Raw genomic sequence first — 24509 nt, forward strand, 5'->3', positions numbered from 1 at the left:
ACCTCATCGCCCCGCCTGCGTGGGCGTGGCCTCACCGCGCACTCCAGTCCTGGGAGGGGGCGTGGTCAGGGCGGGGAGGGGCTGCCCCCGCCCCCCGGGGGAGTCACGTAGCTCTGCGGCAGCCGCAGCCTCATTTACAGAAGCCGGGGCTGGAGCCGCAGCTGTCGCGGATCCGAAGGCGAGCTGTTCCTGTGGCTGCGCAGCTACCTCGCTGCGCACAGGTGAGCCCCGGGAGTTGCTCAGCATCTCCGCTTCCTCTCCCTGACTCTTCCCTCTGCCATCCTTACCCTGCTTCTGCGGGGGCCTGGATGTGCCTTCTCGACTCGCTCCTTTCTGTCCACTCCACGGCTCAGCTTCTTCCACAGCACCCCTTCCTTTTAGCTCTGATGCAGCTTTCCGATTCCAAATCTTTCTCTGCCGGCTGGACTTTTCCTTGGTGTTAGCCTCTTCCACCTAGACCGTTTTAACCTCAGCCTGCTTCCTCTCCTAGGCTGAGTTCCCTCTCCTGTTCTCCTGACTTCACGGTCCCCCTGAGCTAGGTCCTTCTCCCTGACTAGTTAGCCTGTCTCACCATCATCTCCCCATAGGTCTCCTCCCTCCTTATCCTGTATCTCTTCCTCCCTTTCAATCCTGAGCCTCTGCTGCCATTCCCGTTAAGGAATGGAGAAGAGGTTATGGAAGCCTGCGGCCGTTTTTTTGTTTTTTGTTTTTGCACCACTGCTACTCCCTACCTCCACCCTTTTCCTCCAGAAGCTGAGGGAAGAGGGATGATGGGTACTTTTGCCTCATTCTGAAGCCTCAGAAGTAAGTGCACCTTCCCTCAGGGCCCTGCTGAGTGAGGATGAGAAAAGGGAAATTGGAATGGCCAGGGCTTTTGCCTACCTGAAGAAGGGGCCAAACTCAGTGAAAGAAAGACTGGCATCTTTATTTAGGCAGTAGTTTCATAAGAAGACCTGTAGCTTTGGGGCTGTTCACCTCCCCACCCCCATGCTGGGGCTGGGAAGGGTGCCCATCAGGGACAAAAGGAGATGTGGGAACTGGGGTCCCCAGCCTGTTAGCTGCCCGAGAGACTGGTGCCATGTTGATGTCCAGGACCTGCGCCAAGGACTGCCGCTCTGTTCCCAGCCCTTGCTTGTTGGGGTGGAAGGAAGAGGCCATTTGGCCCACATGGAAAGGAGAGGAAGCAGAGGAGGTAGGGTGACTGGGGTTCAGCATTTATACCTTGTCTTCATTCCACAGAACTGTCACCATGCCCCATTCGTACCCAGCCCTTTCTGCTGAGCAGAAAAAGGAGTTGTCCGACATTGCCCTGCGCATTGTGGCCCCAGGCAAAGGCATTCTGGCCGCAGATGAGTCTGTAGGTAGGTGGGGCCCTGCGGTCAGGTGGGGAAGAGGTGGCCAAGGAACTTGGGGATGATCTTGCCACCCTACTTGGTTTGCCCCTCCCCAGGCAGCATGGCCAAGCGACTGAGCCAAATCGGGGTGGAGAACACCGAGGAGAACCGCCGGTTGTACCGCCAGGTCCTGTTCAGCGCTGATGACCGTGTAAAGAAGTGCATCGGAGGTGTCATCTTCTTCCATGAGACACTCTACCAGAAAGATGATAATGGTGTCCCCTTCGTCCGCACCATCCAGGATAAGGGGATTGTCGTGGGCATCAAGGTGCAGCCACTGGCCCTAGATGGGGGCTGAGCATGGAAATGGGTGTGTGCGTGTGTGGGGTGGCAAACGCGGTCCTGCCTGGGTTCAGTTCTGTGCCTGTGTTTCCCCTTCAGGTTGACAAGGGTGTAGTGCCTCTAGCCGGAACTGATGGAGAAACCACTACTCAAGGTACAGGAGAGGTGGGCTTCAGGACCACAGAGTTGTTGGGTGGCTGCTGCCGGCAAAGAGGAGCAGAATAATGAGGTTGGCACTCTGCCTACAGGGCTGGATGGGCTCTCGGAACGCTGTGCCCAGTACAAGAAGGATGGCGCTGACTTCGCCAAGTGGCGCTGCGTGCTGAAAATCAGTGAGCGCACACCCTCAGCACTTGCCATTCTGGAGAATGCCAATGTGCTGGCCCGCTATGCCAGCATCTGCCAGCAGGTGTGCCTATGTGTGTGTGAGGTGGTCAGATGGGTGTTCTGTGCCTGGTGGCGAGAGGGTTACATGGCTTTCTTCCATTCTACCTCCTGCCCCTCCTAAGCTACTCTGTTCTTACCTGCAGAATGGGATTGTGCCTATTGTGGAACCTGAGATTCTGCCTGATGGAGACCATGAGCTCAAACGTTGCCAGTATGTTACAGAGAAGGTGAGTCCACACCTGGACACAGACATACACCACAGGGAGAACGTGACAGGGAGCCTGTGCTCCACAATCCCTGGCTCAGATGCAGACATTTTCCTCAAGCACACTTTTACTTGACCCCAGAATGTACCTGTGAGTCTAACCTGTATCCACTCTTGCAGTCATACCCACTCACCCCTAGCCAGGGAACATAATGGCAGGGGCCCAGAACCTTAGTCAACCTCCTCTGATTCCCAGGTCCTGGCTGCTGTGTACAAGGCCCTGAGTGACCATCATGTGTACCTGGAGGGTACCCTGCTCAAGCCCAACATGGTGACCCCTGGCCACGCTTGCCCCACTAAGTATAGCCCAGAGGAGATCGCCATGGCAACTGTCACTGCCCTGCGTCGCACTGTGCCCCCGGCTGTCCCAGGTACCACCTTGATTCCAGAGCTGTTCCTATCCCTAAGACCCATTCTCAGGTTCTTCTTGTGGCCTCCAGAAGTTCCTTACCCTGGAAAAATAAGGAGTGATCAATCGGTTTGCCTCTTCTCTGTCCTAGGAGTGACCTTCCTGTCTGGGGGTCAGAGTGAAGAAGAGGCATCTCTCAACCTCAATGCTATCAACCGATGCCCCCTTCCCCGGCCATGGGCCCTCACCTTCTCTTATGGGCGTGCCCTGCAGGCCTCTGCACTCAATGCCTGGCGAGGGCAACAGGACAATGCTGGGGCCGCCACTGAGGAGTTCATCAAGCGGGCCGAGGTTGGGAGCTAAAGGTGGTGGGTGGGGAGGTGGGGTGTAGCTAGGCAGGCGGCAGCCCAGAGGCTCTAGCCTGGGCAGGGTCAGGAACCTGTGGACTGGGTCGGCATATTTACTCCCCTCCTTTTGCAGGTGAATGGGCTTGCAGCCCAGGGCAAGTATGAAGGCAGCGGAGAAGATGGTGGAGCGGCAGCGCAGTCCCTTTACATTGCCAACCACGCCTACTGAGTACCCCTCCACACCACAGCCCTTGGCCCTACCACCTGCACCCAATTTTGCCTGTAGTTATGGCCAGGGCCAAGTAGCCATGCAGAGCAGAGATGACTCTATCCAGCAGAGTCATCTTCCTTTGTTCTCCTCCCCTCACCTCTCAGATTGCTGCACCTGGGATCATTGGATGGGAGGATAGGGAGCCCTCATTGACTGAGGGCAGGAGAACTTGCTAGAAGTCAGAGCAGGATGCCTGGGTCTCCCCCCAGCCTCTGCCACCCCCTACAATTTTCCCATGATGGGGTTGCTTCTCCTTGGGCTCTCCTTGCCCGCCCTCTCTCCTGGGGTCAGAGGGTAGGGCAGCAGAGCTGACTCATGCTTTGTGTGCATACCACATAGCAAATAAATGATAGCAAAACATGTTACTTTGTTTGCATTTTTTACATATCTAATTTCACCTCCCAGTTTCTGATGTCTGTAGTGTCTCTGAGCCATCTTGGACTGTGGAGGCGGAAAGGGTGGATTTTGTTTTACTGGACATTAAGTTTAGGGGGAGGGGCACATCCAGTCACCATTCTTAGCTTAGGCTCTTGTTGATGTCCGAGGCTGGAGTTCGCAGGTATAGAGGGCTGTGAGTCTTTCGGGAACTGCCACTTCAGAGGCACATGACTGCAGCTGCAGAAGGATGGAGTGAGGCTGTGCTGTGCTTAGTCACTCAGTCGTGTCCAACTCTTGGAAACCCCCATGGAATGTACCCCGCCAGGCTCCTCTGTTGTCCATGGGGATTCTCCAGGCAAGAATACTGGAGTGGGTTTGCCATGCCCACCTCCAGGGAATCTTCCCAATCCAGGGATCGAACCCAGGTCTCCCGCATTGTCGGTGGATTCTTTACCATCTGAGCCACTAGGGAAGCCCAGAGTGAGGCTAGACCCAAGCAACTTCTGACAGCAGCTTTTGTGCATGGCCCCAAACTGGGCAGAGGCAATGGGAGTCTCTCACCTTTCAGCTGTGTTGACACATTCCACCAGGGGGAGCCACGACAGAAGCAGCACCTGGGTTCTTGCCCAACAGGAAAATCCCCATCACTAAGCACTGCCAGACCCAGCACTTACCTAAGAGGTTGCCAAGGGCTGTTGCTCATTCCTATCTGAGATAGATAGGGGCACAGAGGGAGCCAGTTTAAGGGTCTGGGCAAGAATGACCCGGTGAGGTCTCATGCTGAACTTTGACCTCTTGGCCTGGGCGTTGGGAATAGGTTGAGATTCTGGGTCTATCTGAGCAGATGAAAAGACAGAGAGAAACTGCTGGGTGTGTTCTGTGTGAACTGCAGAGGCCATGCTCTACGTAACATGCACAGCCAATGCTTCTCCCAGCTAATTATTGTAATATGGGAATGTAGGCTCAGTGTGGCCTGATCTTATATAAATAAAAATAGCTAACACTTATATAGCAGTCTCCTGCCAGGCCTTTACAGTTATTAACTCACTTACTACAACAATTCTATATAAAGTAGATACTATTGAAATTCCTATTTATTTATTTTAAAAAACAATTTTATTCCTTTTGGCTGAGCTACATGCATGCAGGATCTTAGTTCCCTGACCAGGGATCGAATCCATGCCCCTGCAAAGTCTTAACCACTGGACAACCAGGGAATTCCCTGCTATCCCTATTTTAATATGAGGAAACAAGATCGCTTCTCAAGATCGCTCAGGTGAAGTGGGGAAGCTGGGATTTGAACCAAATTTGAACAAGATCCCGAGTCCGTGCTCATGAATTTGTAAGAATTTTAGTGAACTATTCAGACTTTAACAAGTTAGGAACGAATCCAAATGAATTTTAAAACTATTAAATGAGCTAAATATGCTAAAACAGATACTACTAGCTTGCTCCTCAGGAAGAGGAGCTCTATAATAGGGATGATAAACAATGACCGTGATAGGCGACTTTCCGTGTGCTCTTTATGAATGACCTCATTTTAGTCAGTATCTCCATTTTTCAGATGAGAAAATTGAGACTTAGAACTTCCCGTGGTCGCCCAGCTAGTATTTAACGACTGCAGAGTTTGCGCTCTTAACCCCTGGGGCTAGGAGTAGGTTCCACATGGAATCGGAGGATGTCTTCCAGCAAAACCGAAACCCGCACAGTTTCTCAACCACCCGTTGACGCCGGGGCAGCCACCTTTCAAATTCCAGGAGAGGCTCTTTGCGTAACCCTCCTACCCCTCGCTGGAGAAGGAAATGGCAACACTCCAGTATTCTTGCCTGAAGAATCCTATGGACAGAGAAGCCTGGCGGGCTACAGTCCATGGGGTCGCAAAAGTCGGACACGACTTAGCGACCGAACCCCATCACCACCTACCCCTGGCAGGTTTCCTCCTTCCGGAGTGCCGCTCGTGATTGGTCGCGACCGCGGCGGTGGGCGCGCCCCCTCCGTGCGGGTTTCCGATTTGGGGAGGCCTGCGCGGCCCCGCCCCTCGGCGGCGGGAGCGATCGGACGCCAGCATGGCGGCCGCCAGGGCCGCAGCTACGGATATAGGTTCGGTGGCGTTCGGGTCGGGGCTGCGGCTCGTGGAGTGCGAGGAAAGAATGCAGGGGCGGGGACTGTGGTGTACCAGAGGTCTCGCGGACTGGGGGTCGGGGTTCGTCTCAGACAGGATTCTTTCAGACCCGGGCCCGGGCCCCTAGCCCGGGAATCCCTCGGAAGGCGGGCCGAGAGGCTCTGAGGACGGGTTGCCGGGGCTCCTCCGCCTCGGGGGTGGGGTAGGCACCCGAGCCCACCGCTGGCGCCTCAGTGGATCCCTCCGTGCCCCCCAGAGGTGGTCCGAGGCAAGCGCGCCGCCCTCTTCTTCGCCGCGGTGGTCATCGTGCTAGGGTTGCCGCTCTGGTGGAAGACCACGGAGACCTACCGGGCCCCGTTGCCTTACTCCCAGATCAGTGGGCTGAATTCCCTGAAGGTAAGACCTCAGGGGTGGAGAACAGGGGACAGCCCGGGAAGATGGAGACTCAGCTGATGGCCCTGATGCTTCTTTCCGCAGCTGCGGCTAATGGTGCCAGTCATGGTAGTGTTTACCCAGGAGTCAGTGCCATTGGATGACCAGGAAAAGCTGCCTTTCACCGTTGTGCATGAGAGAGAGATCCCTCTGAAGTGTGAGTTCCTGGGGGATCAGGGCTGCCTTTCTGGTCTGAGCTCAGTCCACAGATAGATTGGCTAGGAGGAGCATGTGTGTGTGTCTGACTCTTTGCGACCCTATGGACTGAAGCCCGCCAAGCTCCTCTGTCTATGGGATTTCCCAGGCAAGAATACTGGAGTGGGTTGCCATTTCCTCCTCCAGGGGGTCTTCCCGACCCAGGGATTGAACCCGCATCCCTTGCATCTCCTGCATTGGCAGGTGGATTCTTTACCACTGTGCCACCTGGGAAGCCCAGGAGGAGCATGGGTATCCTGAAAAAGTGGTTAAAAACTTATTTAAAAAGCCCTCTCTAAATGAGCATTGTGTTTGCTGAGAAGAAAAAAAAAAAGCTTTAAATTCAGTATTCACCATTAACATGGCAGTTTTTTTCATAAAACAGTTGTGCTACCTGATCAGCAGCAGGTGATCCTCATTAGGGGACAGGAGGATGTGGGATGTAGTGGAATGAACACTGGATTTGGAATCAATTTGAACTTGTATACAGGCCTTATTCATTTTAACATTAACATTTTACTAAGTGTGAGGCACTTTTCTTGTGTGCTTAGTCACTCAGTCGTGTTCGGACTCTTCGCCACCCCATGTAGCCCGCTGGGCTCCGCTGTCCATGGGGATTCTCCAAGCAAGAATACTGGAGTGGATTACCATGCCCTTCTCCAGGGGATCTTCCCAACCAAGAGATCAAACCAAGGTCTCCCACATTGCAGGCGAATTCTATACCGTCTGAACCACCAGGGAAGCACTTTTCCTAGGTAACAGGAATTTAGAGATGAATAAGAAATTGATAATGGTTTCAAGAAATCCATAGGTAGGGGAGAGAGACAGAGAAAGAAATCAATGTAGAAGTATATAAGTATATAAGAAACAGAGACTGTACTTAAGAAAGAGACGATAACTGTGAGGAAAAAAGGTAGAGAAGGTTTTGAGGGCTGTAATTTTATTTTTTTTAAGAGACAGCATTTATTGTTTTTTAAACAACCTCCACATTATTTATTTATTATTTTTGGCTGTGCTGGGTCTTCACTGCAGTGTGCAGGCTTCTCATTGCAGTGGTTTCTCTTGTTGCAGAGCTCAGACTCAATTGTGGCACACAGGCTCAGTTGTTCAGCGACATGTGAAATCTTCCTGGACCAGGGATTGAACCTTGCTTTGGCAGGTGGACTCTTATCCACTGCACCACTAGGGAAGTGCTGACGGTTGTAATTTTTAAGACAGATTTTTAAAGGAAGTGTAGGAATTCAGGTTAAATGAGGAGGTGAGGAAGGGATAACACTAGTTAGTAATAATGATAACTAATATTAGTTGTTCATTATATGCCAGAAACTAGGTGAAACACTTTATTTACATGTGTTGCCTCATTTAATCCTAACATTATGACCTCCATTTTGTCAAGTTTCTCTTTTTTTCTTTTATTATATATCAGCTCTTCCTACCCCATCCCAATATATTTCTTTTCATTGATTTGTTGGAGAAAACAGGTCCTTTGTTTGTTAGGACATCTCACGTTCTGGATTTGGCAGATTTTTTTCCTCCTGGTTTCATTTAATGTCTTTATTATCCTTATTTCCTATAAACTGATAATTAGATCTAGTGGTTTGTTTAAAATCAGGTTCAGGTTTTTTTTTTTTTTTTTAACTAAAAATACTTTCTTCTTTTGGTTGCACTGTGTGGCATGCAGGATCTTAGTTCCTTGACCAGGGATCAAACCTAGGCCCCCTGTATTGGGAGTGTGGAATCTCAGCCACTGGACCACCAAGGAAGTCCTGACATGTCCGTTCTCTATGTCTGAGTCTCTATTCCAGCATTTTCTTTTTATCAAGAATGTGTACTGAGTTTAATTCTTTTGAAGCATTTATTGAAATAATCATATGTTTTCCTCCTTATACCTTTTCATTGTAATGAATATTGTAGTAGATTTCCCTGTGGGGAGGGTACTTCAGGTTGAAGGTACACAGGGAGAGGCAAGAGCTGGGCAGGTGGACAAGGTGGAGTGCCGTGTATTTATATCATCTATGGTTTTTCAGGTGGCGCTAGTGGTAAAGAACCTGCCTGCCAGTGCAGAAAATGCAAGAGATGTGAGTTTGATCCTCTGGAGGAGGGCGTGGCAACGCACTCCAGTATTCTTGCCTAGAAAATCCCATGGACAGAGGGGCCTGGTAGGCTACAGTCCATGGGGTCGAAAAGAGTCAGACACGACTGAGCACTCACACAGAGTCTGCATAAATCAGTAGAACTGGCTGTAGCTTCTTGGTCTTTTTGTGCACGTCATCATCTTACTCTTCAGGATGCTGGACAGTGTTAGGGCTGGAAAGGTGGGCTCTTCTCATTATGCCTCTTTTCTCTCAGACAAACTGAAAATCAAATGCCGTTTCCAGAAGGCCTATAGGAGGGCTTTGGATCATGAGGAGGCGGCCTTGTCACTGGGCAATATACAAGGTACCGGAGGGGGTGATCATTTTTAACAGGAAGCCCTCTTTTTCCTTCTGATCTCTAAGTGTGTAGTTTCTATACTTTGTCTTTTTTTTTTGGCTGCATCCTGCAGCTTGTGGCTATCTCACTTCCCCGACCAGGGATTGAACTCGGGCTATGGCAATGGGAAAGCCCAGAATCCTGACCACTAGGCCACCAGGGAATTCCCTCCATCCCTTGTCTTAACTCCAAAACCTCTCTGGGAAAGCTGGGAGTGAGAAACCTTGTGTCTCAGCATGGGCCACTGAGGGCCAAACCTGGCCACAGTGTCAGCTGGGTGTGAGTGGGAGGTGGAGTGATGGACTAGGCATCCTGGGGGAGCCAGAGGGAGAGGGAATGGTGTTTTCTGCTCCTGGTAAACCACCTGCTCTCATCCCCAGAGGCAGAAACCACGTTAGCTGAGACATCGGAGCAAGCGGAGGGCTCCCTGACAGTGTACGTGATCTCTGAACACTCCTCGCTTCTTCCTCAGGTAGGGTGAGCAGAGAGGCTGCGGCCTTGCCGTCTCCCCACAGCTTGTCCTCACCTAAGTCTCCTGGTTGCGGTATTGTCCATTCCTTCCATTTGCTGTAGAAAACTCCGCAAGTATTTTTTTAAAAGAATGAAAATAGGGATTGTTTTCATTGACTGGGTCTTTCTAAACCCAAGGCTTGGAGAGGGTTAAAGTTCCAATTTAAAGTGGAAAAAAGAGTCAGTAGGATTAATGAAGCTGCTTTGAATGGGCTGTGATGATAATATGAGCCACACAGTGATCTTTTCACTTGCTGAGCAAAAGGCTCAGTGGGAGTTGTACTAGGTATCATTTTATTTTATTTATTGATTAAAATATTATTTATTGACTGCACCGGGCCTTAGTTGTGGCACGTGAACTCTTAGTTGCGGCATGTGGGATTTAGTTTCCTGACTAGGGATTGAACCCAGGCCCTCTGCATTGGGAGCGTAGAGTCTAAGCCACTGGACCATCAGGGAAGTCCCGTATTTTTAAATTTATAATGCAATGTTAATTATTACAAAAAGATGAAGGAAAATTTTAATGAACATGCATGTACCCACCCCCAGTTTGCAAACTACAGTACAGCCCTGTGTAACTCCGTGGTTATACTCCATTCCCTTTCAGCCCAAGGCGACCATAGTTTGTGTGTATCATTCTCTTACTTTTCTTTCAAGCTTTATCACATGTTATATCTCTATAAGCACTATGTTTACTTTTACCTATTTTTGAACTTTATATAAATGGCATAATACAGTGCATGTTCTTCTCCAGTTTTCACTTTGCTTGACCTTTTTGTTTGAGTCATTCATGATGTCTGGTTGAATCCAATGCGTTCATTTAAAATTCTGCCTAATGTTTCATTGTATAAACATATCACAGTTTATCCATTCTGTTGCTGACAGGCATTTGGATTGTCTCCAGTTTTATCCAATTACAAATAATGCTGCCATGAAAATTCTTGTACTTGCCCCTTTGCCATGTGCCGTCTACTTATATCAAACTTCTCAGTGGTTTGTTTCTTGCTCAGCATGCCATCTCTTAGTTTCTAGCACACAAAGACAGCTGTTGCCTGGACCTGTGTCAACTGGGAAGGAGAATAGAACTGAAATGAATGAAAACACTTGTATATCCCCATAGCTCAGAAATGCTGAGATAACTCACTGTGAATCCAGAGAGAAGTGCAGGCCTGCTGGTTGGTGGCAAAGGACCAGATTCTCAAAGACAGGAGCCAGAGTGCTCCTCTGCTTTCTTCCCTGAGCTGTGTGGGCCTCGTGTCCCTTGCTTGCCCCTCATAGGACATGATGAGCTACATTGGGCCCAAGAGGATGGCAGTTGTGCGGGGGATAATGCACCGGGAGGCCTTCAACATCATCGGCCGTCGCGTCATCCAGGTAGCCCAGGCCATGTCTTTGACGGAGGACGTTCTTGCTGCAGCCCTGGCTGACCACCTTCCCGAGGACAAGTGGAGCTCTGATAAGAGGCGGCCTCTCAAGTCCAGCTTGGGTAGGATGACCCGGCTTTTGCCAGGGGAAGGGAGAGGGAAATGAATTATGCGGAGACAGTGGGGTAGGAGGGGAAGTGCGTGCAGATGCTTCACTCCTTTCTTCTGTGATTTCATTGAAGTATTTATTTTTAACTGAAGGATTATTACTTTACAATATTGTGTTGGTTTCTGCCATACATCAACATGAATCAGCCATAGGTTTTAGTTTCATTTTTCTTTAAAAAATATTTTTGTTTATTTATTTGGGTGTGCGAAGTCTTAGTTGCAGCATGAAGGATCTAGTTCCCTGACCAAAGATTGAACCCAGGCCCCCTGCATTGAGAGCGCAGAGTCGTAGCTACTGGACCACCAGAGAAGTCTCTCATCTTTTTCTTAAAGTACTCAGCGTTCCTCATCCCAGTTTTATCCTCCCTTTGGTTCCATGATGGCAATCAGGCCCCAACTAGAGGAGAAACAAGTGCAGCTCAGCCAGGGGTACAGGCTTGCCTTTGATCCACAGGAACCCCTGGCTTCCCTGACTTCTGTTTCTATAGGCTATGAAATCACCTTCAGTTTGCTCAACCCTGACCCCAAGTCCCATGACGTCCACTGGGACATCGAGGGGGCTGTCCGGCGCTATGTGCAGCCCTTCCTGAGTGCCCTCAGTGTGGCAGGCAACTTCTCTGTGGACTCGCAGGTGAGACTAGGAGCAAGTTGAAGAGCCCATTTCCTGGGTACACCATCCTTTGCCATCCTACACCATCCTTTCCTACCATACGTATTTAGCCTTTACAAGTGTAGTCTGTTCTTCCGGCTCTTTGAGCTTGCTGATTGGCTAGGAAATTCCCATGTATATATATATATATATGGTTCTGGGGTCTACTTTCCCTCCTTGGTGTCCAGCTTGGGGAATTTTGTCAGTGCTTGTTAAAAAACTAACTTCCTTATGGCTCCTTCTGGAACTGTATTCAACAGTTTTACCATCCTAAAAATTTATTTAAAAACAAACAGGCAGTTTAGGATCGATGTGTACATACTGCTGTATTTAAAATGGATAACCCAACAGGGGCCTACTGTATAGCACACTCTGCTCAGTGTTATGTGGCAGCCTGGATGGGAGGGGAGTTTGGGAGAGGATGGATAAATGTATATGTATGGCTGAGTCCCTTTGCTGTCCACCTGAAACTATCTCAACATTGTTAATTGGCTATACTTCAGTATAAAACAGTTAAAAAAAAACTTCCTGAAATATGTTAACACAGTGACAAAGATGTGAAGAATGTAGTTTTCTGAATCACACAGTGTCCTTTTTAGGGAAAATATGGGAGACATTTTTATCAGGTCTTGGTAGTGGGAGTAATTACTTCTGAATAGCTAACTTGATTTGATCTCGTGGACACTGGATTATGCTCTTTTTTGTTTAGGGTGTTGGAGAGCCTGGTAAAATAATGTGTTCAAAGCATGGATTTAGTGTGTTAACTTTATCCTTAGCTTTGTTATTTTTTTCCCTAGTCCTATTTTCTCTCAGCCTTGATTTTTTTTAATCAATTTTTTTTAATTGAAGGACAATTGCTTTACAGAATTGTGTTGGTTTCTGCCAAACAGCAACATGAATCAACCATAGGTATACATAAACCTTGATTTTTGTCTCTCATATTTTCCCTGCCTAATTGTTATCTTTTTGAGGACACACTAGACTATCAATCAACAGACAAAATAACATGTTTTTCCTCTTTGTTCTGCAGATCCTTTACTATGCAGTGTTGGGGGTAAACCCCCGCTTTGACTCAGCTTCCTCCAGCTACTACTTGGCCGCACACAGCCTCCCCCATGTCATCAACCCTGTGGAGTCCCGGCTGGGTGAGCTCCTGAGGTTGAGGGTCTCTGCCAGGCTGAGGAAGGACCCAGTAGGCTCAGCCTGGGTGGGAGGCGGGTTGTATATAGTGACGGCTCCCAGATTGGGTTCGCCCGAGAGTGTCGAGGAGGTGCTGGGGTTTTAGGCTCCTTTCTCATGATAGTCTACTGATGTCTCCATCTCCACACTGTCATAGCCAAAAGCGCTTATTAAGCATTCCTAGCACTTTTTATAAACACATGGATCGTCCCTGCAAACCATCCAGGGAAGATACGGCCACACTTTCTTGTAAGAAAGACAACAGTAGCAGTACATGAAGGCAGAATTTGAATTGATAGTTTTGCTGATTGAGGAACCTTGAAGCTGGGATTCCAGTTTTTCATTTTGGGGCTGGATCATAGGAAGAGGAGGTATGACCAAGAACTGTAATAGAGGCAAACCAAGGGGAGTAAATCACTAGCTGTGGAATTTCAGGGTTAGGCCAGCGTGTATCAAGGGCTATGGGAGGGGTGATGTGAGAGGCCTTGGTGAATCCTTCCTCCCTTCCTTCAAAGTCTGAGAGACTGCTTAATGGCATGACTGGCTATAGAGAGAGAGATTTCAGGCTAGGCTACTATGAGCTTAGAGTGCATAGACATTCTGGAAGCTCAGAGAAATTTATTGTGGATGAATTTTGAGAGAGGGACCAAGTTGAGGCTGGCCAGGCAGGTGTGTGCTAGATCATAAAGGACCACTTTAAAAGTGTCTGAACTTTAACTTGGTAAGAGTGGCTGGCTGCAGAAGGATATGAAGCAGGGACTGACCTGAGGTCAGATTTATCCTTGTGCCTAAGAACAGGTTATAGTAACATGGGTGCAGTGTGGTAGTGGGCCAGAGAGCTGTCTTAGACAGTCAGCGGTGGCAGGGTGTGGTGGGGGGTTCTGTTGGAGGAGGGCCGATTCGGGGGCAGGAATACACTTCAGGTATGTGGCACATGTTGGGAGAATGTTGAGGTTCTTTACCACAGACACCCAGGCCCGGAGGATATCTTAGTGATTATCAGCTGGGGAAACTGAGGTGCAGAGTGAGGCTGCAGCAGCTGACCTGGAACTAAGATCTGGATCCAACCTGCTGTGCTGACTCCCCTTCTCCTTGTGCCCCAGGATCCAGCGCCACCTCCCTTTATCCCGTGCTCAACTTTCTCCTCTACGTTCCGGAGCTTGCCCACTCCCCCCTGTACATTCAGGACAAGGACGGGGCTCCAGTGGCCACCAACGCCTTCCACAGTCCCCGCTGGGGTGGCATTATGGTAAATGGTCACACTGTGCAGAGCCCAGAGCCCAAGCTTCAGGGACAGACTGATGTTCCCTGAGACTGTTCCTTCTGCTATTCCTCCGTGGCCCAGCCTGAGTGAGTCCGGGAGGTGAGGGCACTGTGAGCTCGTGCCCCTCCTCGGCCCGCCCCACCGCTGCTTGTTTCCATCAGTGTTGCTATAATCGGCCCCTTTTGTACTTGGCAGTTTGCACTGACTTAGGACTATTCTATGTATAACTTAGATCTAGGCCCTATCTGTGGGAGTCTTACAAGATTGGGAACTCTGTCTCCCCTGTAAGATTGGGAGTTTCTCATGGGTAGGAACTCTAAAATGGAATACAAATATTTCGTTTTTTGTGTTTTTTTAATAAATATTTCTTTAATAAGATTTGTGAGGGGGTAATGGAGATATAGGGCTTCCCAGGTGGTGCTAGTGGTAAAGAACCTGCCTGCCATTGCAGGAGATATAAGAGATATGTGTTGATCCCTGGGTCAGGGAGATCCTCTGGAGAAGGAAATGGCAACCCACTCCAGTATTCCTGCCTGGAGAATCCCATGGACAGAGGAGCCTGGCTGTAGTCCATAGGGTTGCACAGAGTCGGAAATGACTGATAATAGTGGAGATCATGTATATAGAACTCCTAATAGAAGGTATTCCAGAAATATTTGGTTTGTCATTTTTAAAGAGCAAAGAGTATGTCTTCCTTTTCTCTTGTGGCCCCCAGAGGGTCTGGGGCAGAGCTTTGCACAGTCCTTGCATGATGTTGAGGCCACCTCGTTGCCCCATGCAGGTATACAATGTGGACCCCAAAGTCTACAATGGCTCGCAGCTGCCGGTGAGAGTCGAGGTGGACATGGTGCGGGTTATGGAGGTGTTCCTGGCTCAGTTGCGGTGAGGTCCTGGGGGATCCTCTTGGGGGCATGGCTACTGAGTCTGACTGTTGTCTCTTGGGCTGACTGGAGTGAACTCTCACCTGGCAGGGATACCTTGGCTGTGCCTGGAGCCCCAAGGAAATCAAGAAAGGTTTCCAAGAATCCCTTCATCCTTCTCCTAAGAAAGACTAGTTGCTGACAAAGACTGTTGTAGGAAAAATAGGCTTATGAATCCATGGTGGCTCAGTGGTAAAGAATCCGCTTGCCAATACAGGAGACGTGGGTTCAATCCCTGGATTGGGAAGATCCCCTAGAGGAGGAAATGACAACCCACTCCAGTATTCTTGCTTGGGAAATCCCATGGACAGAGGAGCCTGATGGGCTACAGTCCATGGGGTCACAAAAGAGTCGGACACGACTTAGCGACTAAACTTCAACAACAAGAACAAAAAGTGAGATCATTGGTTAAATCGGGACTTGAGGCTCTGAACTGCTTAGGGTTGCCTCTCACCCCCTAAGACCCTCAGGTGCTTCCTACAACCCCTGTGGTTCTGGGTGAGATGGAAAATCTTGATAGTTACTCTAGGAATCTCAACCATCTTCTCCCACCTTGTGGTCTCTGCTCCTTTGATCTTCTGCGCTGTTCCTACAGGCTGCTCTTTGGGATTGCTCAGCCCCAGCTGCCTCCAAAATGCCTGTTTTTTGGGCCTAAGAGTGAAGGGATAATGACCTGGGAGCTAGACCGGCTGCTCTGGGCCCGGTCCGTGGAGAACCTGGCCACAGCCACCACCACCCTCACCTCCCTGGCCCAGCTTCTGGGCAAGATCAGCAATATTGTCATCAAGGACGATGTGGCGTCTGAGGTAAGCAGGCAGGGGATGCATTCTGTAGCTTAGGACTGGAGTGGCCAGTGAGGGCCAGGGAGTGGTGAAGGCAGAGAGCCATTTGAGGTCCAGGGAGTATGTGGGCATGCCATCCTCAGTGCCTAGGTTTCCTCTAGAGGGCAGTGCCAGCTCCCCAAGAAGAGTGCAATGTGGGTGTGAAGTGTTAAACGGGCACTAAGAAGGTATCCCCTGGCCCTTTTATACTGGCTGCCATATATCCCGGGTGAACTTTAAGCAACCTGCCTAGTAGATAGAAGACAGAGTGGGACCCTCTCCCACCCCTCCCTACCAACTGATGCCTCGGACTTTTCGGTAACACCCTACCCCCTTCCTAGGTGTACAAGGCTGTAGCTGCAGTCCAAAAGGCAGCAGAGGAGCTGTCCTCTGGGCACCTGGCCTCTGCCTTCGCTGCCAGCCGGGAAGCTGTGACATCCTCGGAGCGGGCCTTTTTCGATCCCTCGCTCCTCCACCTCCTCTATTTCCCTGATGACCAGAAGTTTGCTATCTACATCCCACTCTTCCTGCCCATGGCTGTGCCCATCCTCTTGTCCCTGTTCAAAATCTTCCTGGAGACTCGCAAGTCCTGGAAAAAGCCTGAGAAGACAGACTGAGCGGGGTGGCATCACAGTAGGAAGCCTTCCTTTCCAGCCAGGAGGGGAGGTGTTAGATTGAGAGGCACATAACGGGGTCTGCCACAGATGATTTGTCTCCAGCCTGCTCTGTTGCCACTCCAGCAGTCAAAGTATAACAACACTCCAAGAGGGTTTCCTCTTTCCTGTCCTCCCCATTCTTGTGGCTTAGGTCCCTCCCACTCTTCATCTCCTCCCCCCACTCCAACCCCCAAACCTCAAAAGACCCAATCTGGGTCTCCTTACCTGGCTTGAACTTGAAGGCCCTTTACTATCTCCTTCTGCAGCAGGGGCAGCTTGTGTTTCTGCCCTGTTCCTCACAGTCCTCTTGCACTGAGGGGGAGCATTAGGGAAAAGCCCTGGGTTGGATTCTAGGGCCCTTCCCTCCTGCTTCTCTCTGATCCCTCAGAGAGAGCCCTAGCACTGCTCTTCTGAAAGGGGCCAGGCCCCTGTCATCTCTGGGGCCTTCTCCCTTCCTCCTGGGTGGCTACACTTGGTGGGTGCAGCCTGATGCTATGAGTGGCAGAGGTTCCCTTCTTCATTCCTTTATAGAGGCAGTGTGGTACAGTGGGGAGAGTTCTGGACTTGGGATCCAACATGTCTGAATTCAACCCTTGCTTCTGCACTTATTATCAGGGGAGCTTTGAATAAGCTACTTAATCCTCTCTGAGCCTCAGTTTTTCTTTTGTTAAAATAGCACTAATGACACCTCCCTTACCGGGTGGTTGTGAGGATTAAATGTGATGAGCTTGTGAAAGTGTCTGGCATATTCTAGGCTCTCAATAAACATTGGTTGAATATGAACTGGAATGATGCGAAGTGTGATCATACCTTTCATTCTTCATTCGTGTATAAGTCATAGTTTCCTGCTGTCTGTCCTCTGGGCTCACTGGTCCATTTTACTTCCACCTGGCCACGTGCCCTTCCCACCTTCCTGTCCTGGAGGGCCCTGTGGTAGCTAGACATTGTTGGCTGTTGTCCCTTAGAATTTCCTGGGTTATCTATCTGGGGGTCTGGGAGAGAAGTAGCAGTATAAGCTCTCAGATGCTAACTGATTCATAAATTCTAAAAAAGTATACAGTTGGCCCTTGCACAACGTAGTGGATGAGATGCCTACCTTCTGTGCATTAAAAAATCAGACGATAATTTATATTTGGCCCTGTTTATCTGCAGTTCCATACCCACGTATTCAGCCAACCTCCCATCGTGTAGTACTGTAGTATTTTCTATTGAAAAAAATCCACAGATAGGTGGATCCACTCACTTCAAACCCGTGTTGTTCAAAGGTCAACTGTGTTGAGTGCAGGCTGCAGTGGGCACTGTACTAAGTGCTAGGTATTCTAGAGAACAAAGACAGGATCTCCAGTTGAACCGAACTGGTCTTGTAGGGGGACTGGTCAATGAGCAAATGAAACGAATTTCAGATGATGCATTAGAAAAAACAGGCTGATCAGATAGTGACGGGGTATCTGAGAGGTCCTCTGAGCAGATGACATGTGAGCTGAGACCGGAAGGACGAGAGGAGGCCAGCTGGGGGAAGAGCATCCCAGGCCCTGAGACGGGAACTCACGTGCGGGGCAGAGGGAAGGGCGGAGTGTCTGGAAGCCAGCGAGTAAGAAGGAGTAGGTAGCCAGCACCCCTGAAAACCCCTACCGGAAAAATGAACGACGTCCCAGGCTGGCCCCCTCCCAGCTCCAGGTCAGTAGCCCAGGTGGGCGGGCGGTGGGCGGGGCCAGCGCCGGGCCCACCCCGGGGGCGGGGCGGCACCTGGGGCCCCGGTCCGGCAGGGGGCGGGGCTGCGGACGCTCCCCCTGCTCTCGGCTCCAGCCGGCGCAGGCAGCCGCGGCGGCAGCAGGCGAGCCGCGGCCCCGCGAGGCCATGAAGGTGAAGAAGGGCGGCGGCGGGGCCGGGACGGGGGCGGAGCACGCTCCAGGGGCCTCGGGCCCAAACGTGGAGCCCAAGCCGATGCTGCAGGAGGAATCCGAATCCGGGTCCGAGTCGGAGCCGGAGGCAGGCCCGGGGCCCAGGCCGGGGCCGCTGCAGAGGAAGCAGCCGATAGGGCCGGAGGACGTGCTGGGGCTGCAGCGGATCACGGGCGGTGAGCACCCGCGAGGCAGCGCCGCCCGCGGGCGGGAGTGAGAGAGCACGAGAGGGGGCCCTCGGAGCGCGCGGATCCCGGGCCCCCGCCCCCTTTCCCGCCGTCCCCCCCGCCTCCCCTCCCCCACGCGGGTCCCCCACGCTTGTGTCCTCTACCCTTCTGCCTCCAAGCCTGAGATCTCCATGTCCCCCCTTCCCTCGATTTCTCTCTGCGCGCCCTTGTCCCTTTAGAGATTCGTTTCCACCCCTTCCATTCCTTTTTGAGGAGTCCATCCCCCTTTCCCATGGTGGAGGTGGGGCAGCAGCTGCAACTGTGACCCTCTCCCCACAGAGTCTTCAGAGTCCTTTGAAGATCTCCGCAATAATGAGGAGGGGGGCTGAATGCAGTCAGCCCTCGGTCTCCTCCACCCTAGAGGCTAGGTGTGGTATCAAACCCCTCAGGTCTCCTTCACACTGGACACCCCCAGGAAGTCTGGGGCCATGCTCTCCTCAGGAAAAGAGCTGAAGAGGAAGCTTCAGTGGCTAGACTCTGGGCCTCTCAAGGAAGTGGGCTAATACCCCCTTTAGCCTGAACTAGGGTCTGTCCTCTTCTGGGAGGCCAAGCCTCCACTGTGGTTGAGTTTTGGAGCTGGATTGCCAAACTGAAGTTCCAACTTTGCCATCCTATTGTCTGTGTGACCTTGGGCTAATAACTTCACCTCTCTGAGCATATTCATCTGTAAAATGGGAATAATGACCCCTACCTTTAGAGAGCTGTTGTGAAAATAAATCTGCTGATTTTGCACTGTGCCTGGCAGGCCGTGCGTGCTCTGTAAATAGGGCTCTTTTGTCAATACTGAGGGCCCCACAAGACTGCTCATGGCTGCTGCCTGGAGTCTGACAACTGGGCATTCAGGGCAGGGGAGGGGGTCACTGTAGGCAGGGAACAAGGGAGGGAAGTCTCATGGCAGAGGCTGTGGCTGAGCCTCAAAGAACAGAAGGCGCTTGGAGAGGCAGTGGCCTTCTATCTTGTCCTCATTGGTTAATAACCCTGCCCTGGCTCCCTCTGTGAGGGCAACTTTTGGAGTCCCCCTGTGGGGTAGGGAGCAGTTGCTGGACTGGACCTGAGCTCTGGCGCTGCAGGAGCAGAAGAGTCCAGGGCTTCCAAACAGCTGTGGAGGGGACTGTGATAGCAGGTCTAGGCCTGTGCATCTGGGTCCCCAGGGGACCAGCATCTCCCTCCTCTCTTAGCCAGGCAGCAGCCATTCTTGGCACTGAACTGCCTTACCCAAGCAGGCAGTAGTAGAGGGAGGGCACCTGGACCAGTCTGATGTTGGTGCCAGTGGGGCTATAATTGGCAACAGCAGCATTTAGGATTCAGGTTAGCTCTGGGGCAGAACTTCCTTATAGGATGTCTAACTTGTCCCAGTCCTAGGTAAATTTCGGGGTGATTTTGCAGCCAGAGGGGCTTCTAGCCCATATACAACTGTGTGTCAGAATTTGGAGGAAATTCATAGCCCTTCGAGATTCAGCATCTGTGGGTGATTAGAGGAAGAGTCTTCACCAGATCCCTCTCCTTTGTGGAAGCTGAGAACAGGGCTCCAGGACTCTCCCCACTGGCACCCCTGCCTGGTCTCCTCTGACCCTAATCGCACAGGTCTGAGTTTGTTCTTCCTGGATTACCCAGCCCTGAAGCCAGCTTAGGAAGCTATTTGTGGCTGAGGCGAAGGGAGCAGTTGTGTTCTGAGCCCTCGGCCACTCTGTCCCTTATCAGGCCTGACCCTGAGTCCCAGGCTTCATCCTTCTGTGGCTGGGGGAGGGAGTGGAGGTGGTGTCCTGAGCCATGGGCATCTTCCATTCCTCACTTCCTCCAAGGACAAAGGGATTGATAGGTTGAGTTGGCAGTAGAAGAGACAGAGGTCACTGCAAGTTGTTCTCCAACAAGAAGAGAGGCTCCAGAAGTTAGGGAATGGGGGAAGGAGGAGAACTCTATGGGGAGCTGGGAGCTGGGCAACCAGGATGCTGTTCCGAGTTCTGCCACTTCCTCTCCTCATGCCCTGTACTTTCCTCCTACGTCTTTGGATTAGTGTTTACTTTCTGTGAAAATAAGTTGTGTACAGGGTGAGGTAGGACCTGCCTACTTCCATTCCTCCTCTCCCCACTGTGGGCTGTGATGGGCAGGCCAGGGCTCCAGCCCTACCATAAGCCTTGTGTAGTCCCTGCTGGACCCCAAGTGCCAGGTGGCCACCAGGAGGGCTTCCTGGAGGGGGCTGCCACAGGCTTGGGAAGAGAGAATGACTTTACATTCACTTCCTCTTCCTGCCCCAGAGGAATCAGTGGTGGCCTAGGGGCCTAGCGGGTGATTTCCGGGCCTCTGTGGGGAGGATGTGATGCTATGCAGGCACCGGAGCCCCCACTGCACCTCTCTGTTTCTTCCTATTTGCTGCCGGGGCCTCCTCCCTGAGTGCTTGCAGTTGCTGCTGCAAGAGTGGTGAGGGTTGGATCAGGCCCTGCAATTTCTGAGCTTCCTCAAGCCAGGCCCACCACTGTCCGTGGTTCCTCTTCTGGGCTCAAGAATTCCCCTTACCCCAGGCACAGCCCTGCTACACCTGCCACACCCTCTTACTGGCCTTGCCTCTTCTCTCTGGGAGTGGCTCAGAGTCAAGGATGGATGGATGACCTTTAAGGGGAGGTTCCCTCTGTTAAGACCTCCTCTTATTTGAAGATCAATGGGGGAGGAGAGCAAAGGTGGCTCCCTTCCACTCTCCACCCCCCCCCCCGAATATTCCAGGCTCTGGGCTTGGGTCAGCAGAGCTTTAACTAAGCTGCTTAAGGGAGCTGGGTTTGTATAAGCCTCTTATGGGGAGAGGAGGGGCCTGGGGGGTGAGAAAGAACAGGGAAGGGGTTGTTTGTTTGCCCCAGCGCTACCTAGGTCAGATAAAGTCCTTGCTTGACACACTTAGATGTAGCACCGGGGGCGGCTGTGGGGCAGAGGAGGGGCAGGGGTATCCTCTCTGGAAATAGAGCTGTGTCACCCCCATTAGAGTGAGGTTCTTAAAAGCAGGGCTCTATCTTCCCTCTCAGGATGGTGGGGGGCGGGCTTCCCAACTGATTCTAGAGTCATTGGGTTAAAAGTCACCGAGCCACTCCTGACACAGCAGAGGCTGGAATAAGGGCCCTCCACCCCTGGGTGGGAGGGAAAGTGTGGAAGAGGTGGCCTTGTCCTCTATCCTGCCCCTCCCTGACCCAGAAGCTACCAGGAGAGAACCATTTGTCCCCCGTTAGATCCCAAGAGCAGAGCTGTGTCTACCCCACGCTCTGTGGGGGCTCCCTCAGGTTAGAGGCTCAGTTCTCTCTTTCTGCAAGGCAGTCACCCTAGGGATCAGAGAAAGTGGTAGCTAGTCCAGGGTAGCTAGGTCCCTTCCTTGCTCAGCTGCCCGTCTCCCCTAGACTACCTGTGCTCCCCTGAGGAGAATATCTACAAGATTGACTTCGTCAGGTTCAAGATTCGGGACATGGACTCAGGCACTGTCCTCTTTGAAATCAAGAAGCCCCCAGCTTCAGGTGAGTGCATTGGGTAGGCCATCATCCACAGAGGAAGTGGGCCTCCCCGGGACTCCAGAGGCCGCCAAGGAGTCAGAACAGAGCTGAGATTGGCACCCAGGTCTCCCCAGGAGTCACCAAGCAGCGGGGCCCTCTGCCTGGGGCTGGGCCTCGTCTTTACCTTCCCCTGTGTCCCTGGGGTTGCACATCTTGAGAGGACAATCCTGCCTCTTCAGTCCCTGCCAGCCTGCCCCCTGTAGGCCTCCTTGGAAACTGCAGTCCCACAGGCCCCAGGTCTTTTTATCTCTTGGGGCTCTGGGACTCACAGTTGAAACTGGTGACCTGCTGACCAATTTAGAAGCAATTGGAAGCATTTGGCCAATGGTCTGAACCCTCAATATACATCAGGATCTCCTGAGGAGTTTTAAAAAAAATTCAGACAGATGAGGTCCCTGGGGTGAAACTCTGGGTGGGCATAGGCCCCACCTGAAGCCCACTGAGCCCCAGCTGGGGTGCATTACAGAGCGACTGCCCATCAACCCGCGGGACCTGGACCCCAATGCTGGGCGCTTTGTCCGCTACCAGTTCACGCCTGCCTTCCTCCGCTTGAGGCAGGTGGGAGCCACGTGAGTCACTGGGCTGGGGTGAGGGGTCGGGGTGGGGGTGAGGGTGGGAAGGAGCCCTTCCTGAGTTCTTGCTGAGCCCCTCCTGGGGCCCAGCTCAGCCCCGCCCCCTTCTCTGCTCAGGGTGGAGTTCACAGTGGGAGACAAGCCTGTCAACAACTTCCGCATGATTGAAAGGCACTACTTCCGCAACCAGCTGCTCAAAAGTTTCGACTTCCACTTTGGCTTCTGCATCCCCAGCAGCAAGAACACCTGCGAGCACATCTACGACTTCCCTGCTCTCTCCGAGGAGCTGAGTGCGTTTTGGGGGCAGGGTGGGGAACTCAGAGGGACCAGGTTGGAGGGAAGGTGGGTCTGAGCCCCTCTCTTCCCATCCCAGGTCTTTTGTGTCTAGCCACCATTCCTAACCCACCTATAGGGAAACTGAGACCAAAAGAGGCTGGGGGAACTCTTTGTTCAGCTTGTCCCCATCCCGAGTCTTGAAGCCCCTGCTGTGACCTGGCTCAGGCTCCTGACCTTTGCCCCAACTGGCTGGGCCTCTCTTGCAGTCAATGAGATGATCCGTCACCCGTATGAGACACAGTCCGACAGCTTCTACTTCGTGGATGACCGGCTGGTGATGCACAACAAAGCCGACTATTCCTACAGCGGGACGCCCTGACCCCCCAAGCCACCCCCTACCCCGGGAGGGTCCTGGGCCCACAGCCATGACCACTCCAACACTCACCTCTCAACCCCAGGTCTTCTGTCTGAGGAGTGTTGCCGAAGCCCTGAGCCCTGAGTCAGTGTTGGGAGGGAGGGTGCCTGAGGCCCCCCAGTCCAAGCCTGTGGAGCCCATGGGGCCTGGCACGTGGGGTGTGGTGGTAGGGGGGCTGTTCAGCTGCACATTCCAGGAAGACCTCCTGTTGGAGGAGTAGCCAGGACTTCCAGACAACCTAGTTGGCCCTAGCTTCTTGGGCTCAAGTTGCGGAAAAGAGATCCCCTATCCAGGCTTTTCCCCTGCCCACCACTGACAGGCCGTTTAGAGTTGTAAATTCACAGATGAAGTTCCATGAGAGGTCTGGCAGTCAAGCTTCCCAAGGAAATCTGGGCCCTGACCCCAGCCCAGGTCTCTACCATCAGGGGCTGAGATCCTGCCTGAGGTGTGGGAAGGACCTGCCCAGATTACAGCCTGGGGTAGGGGCTGGACCAACTGTATATAGTTTTCAATAAACTCTCCTTTTCTGTTCTCTGGTTGTGGGCTGGCATGTGTGTGTGTTGGTGGCTGAGGGGGCAGTAATGTAGTCCCAGGGTACTCCTGTCTCCTCATCCTCTGCACCTGGATACCACTCCTGGCATCAGAGTTGGTATTTAGTATGCGTTGCAGCTGGAAAGGGTTTTTCCTTTGATAAGGATGGTGACCTGAGCGCTCAGAGGGGAAACTTTGGCCCAAAGTTGTATCTAACCTTGAAGAACAGAGGCTGGGACAAGGGCCTGCGACTCTGGGGTGGGAGGGAAGGTGGCCTTTCCCTCTACCCCACCTTCCCTGAACTCAGAGGCTACTAGGACTGTTAGATTGTCCTTTTAGCCCTCATCAGAGAGAAGGCTAAGGCCTGGCGCCCTCTTGCCTTCAGCTGCCTTGAGGAGGACCCCAGGCTTGGCTGCCCTGCATATAACACTGCCTCCAGCCCGACCCCATACACAGAGTATGTCTTCATTTTCTTAATGGAGGAAATTCAGAAACAGGTAGATGGAGAGTTTATGTCAAGATTTACAGCCTACTGTTCCAGGTACTAATTTGGATACACTTGGCGCTATTTCTCTCTCTGGCCTGAACAGTTAATCTATAGTTAATCTAAGCCTGCGAAGCCTGGCAGTACTGGA

At 51.9% G+C, this 24509-nt stretch overlaps 3 protein-coding genes and 1 long non-coding RNA gene across 6 annotated transcripts; 3 read left to right on the top strand and 1 right to left on the bottom strand.

The window, feature by feature from the left end:
• The first annotated feature begins 136 nt into the window (after window positions 1-136).
• ALDOC (aldolase, fructose-bisphosphate C) lies at window positions 137-3660 on the top strand. Its single transcript, XM_081580402.1, has 9 exons — window positions 137-221; window positions 1240-1361; window positions 1451-1662; window positions 1776-1830; window positions 1925-2085; window positions 2207-2290; window positions 2525-2699; window positions 2829-3028; window positions 3158-3660. The coding sequence occupies exons 2-9, from the start codon at window positions 1250-1252 to the stop codon at window positions 3251-3253; spliced, it is 1095 nt and encodes a 364-aa protein (XP_081436528.1). The 5' UTR covers window positions 137-221; window positions 1240-1249; the 3' UTR covers window positions 3254-3660.
• LOC145542144 (uncharacterized) lies at window positions 901-6274 on the bottom strand. Of its 2 annotated transcripts, none has more exons than XR_014079616.1 (3): window positions 5597-6274; window positions 3808-3910; window positions 901-2780 (listed from the first exon to the last, which is right to left on the bottom strand). It is a non-coding gene; the product is annotated as an uncharacterized LOC145542144 (long non-coding RNA). The 2 variants fall into 2 exon arrangements; XR_014079617.1 differs by having other exon boundaries at window positions 2780-2843.
• Window positions 5714-17214, top strand: PIGS (phosphatidylinositol glycan anchor biosynthesis class S). 2 transcript variants are annotated; one of them, XM_081580401.1, is made up of 13 exons: window positions 5714-5773; window positions 6052-6191; window positions 6273-6384; window positions 6974-7177; window positions 7494-8861; window positions 9275-9366; window positions 10683-10890; window positions 11425-11567; window positions 12616-12730; window positions 13868-14013; window positions 14810-14910; window positions 15544-15754; window positions 16111-17214. In XM_081580401.1, exons 5-13 carry the CDS (start codon window positions 8711-8713, stop codon window positions 16384-16386), a joined length of 1443 nt encoding a protein of 480 aa, XP_081436527.1. In that variant the 5' UTR covers window positions 5714-5773; window positions 6052-6191; window positions 6273-6384; window positions 6974-7177; window positions 7494-8710; the 3' UTR covers window positions 16387-17214. The 2 variants fall into 2 exon arrangements, with proteins under 2 accessions (XP_081436527.1, XP_081436526.1); XM_081580400.1 differs by lacking the exon at window positions 6974-7177 and having other exon boundaries at window positions 8772-8861.
• Window positions 17215-18223: 1009 nt separating this feature from the next.
• On the top strand, window positions 18224-23875 carry UNC119 (unc-119 lipid binding chaperone). Its single transcript, XM_081580403.1, has 5 exons — window positions 18224-18502; window positions 21931-22044; window positions 22547-22649; window positions 22770-22942; window positions 23195-23875. The coding sequence occupies exons 1-5, from the start codon at window positions 18283-18285 to the stop codon at window positions 23305-23307; spliced, it is 723 nt and encodes a 240-aa protein (XP_081436529.1). The 5' UTR covers window positions 18224-18282; the 3' UTR covers window positions 23308-23875.
• The last annotated feature ends 634 nt before the right edge of the window (window positions 23876-24509 follow it).

This window comes from Giraffa tippelskirchi, chromosome 3, assembly GCF_054371585.1.
Source record: "Giraffa tippelskirchi isolate mGirTip1 chromosome 3, T2T-mGirTip1v1.2.pri, whole genome shotgun sequence".
Lineage (NCBI taxonomy): Eukaryota > Metazoa > Chordata > Mammalia > Artiodactyla > Giraffidae > Giraffa > Giraffa tippelskirchi.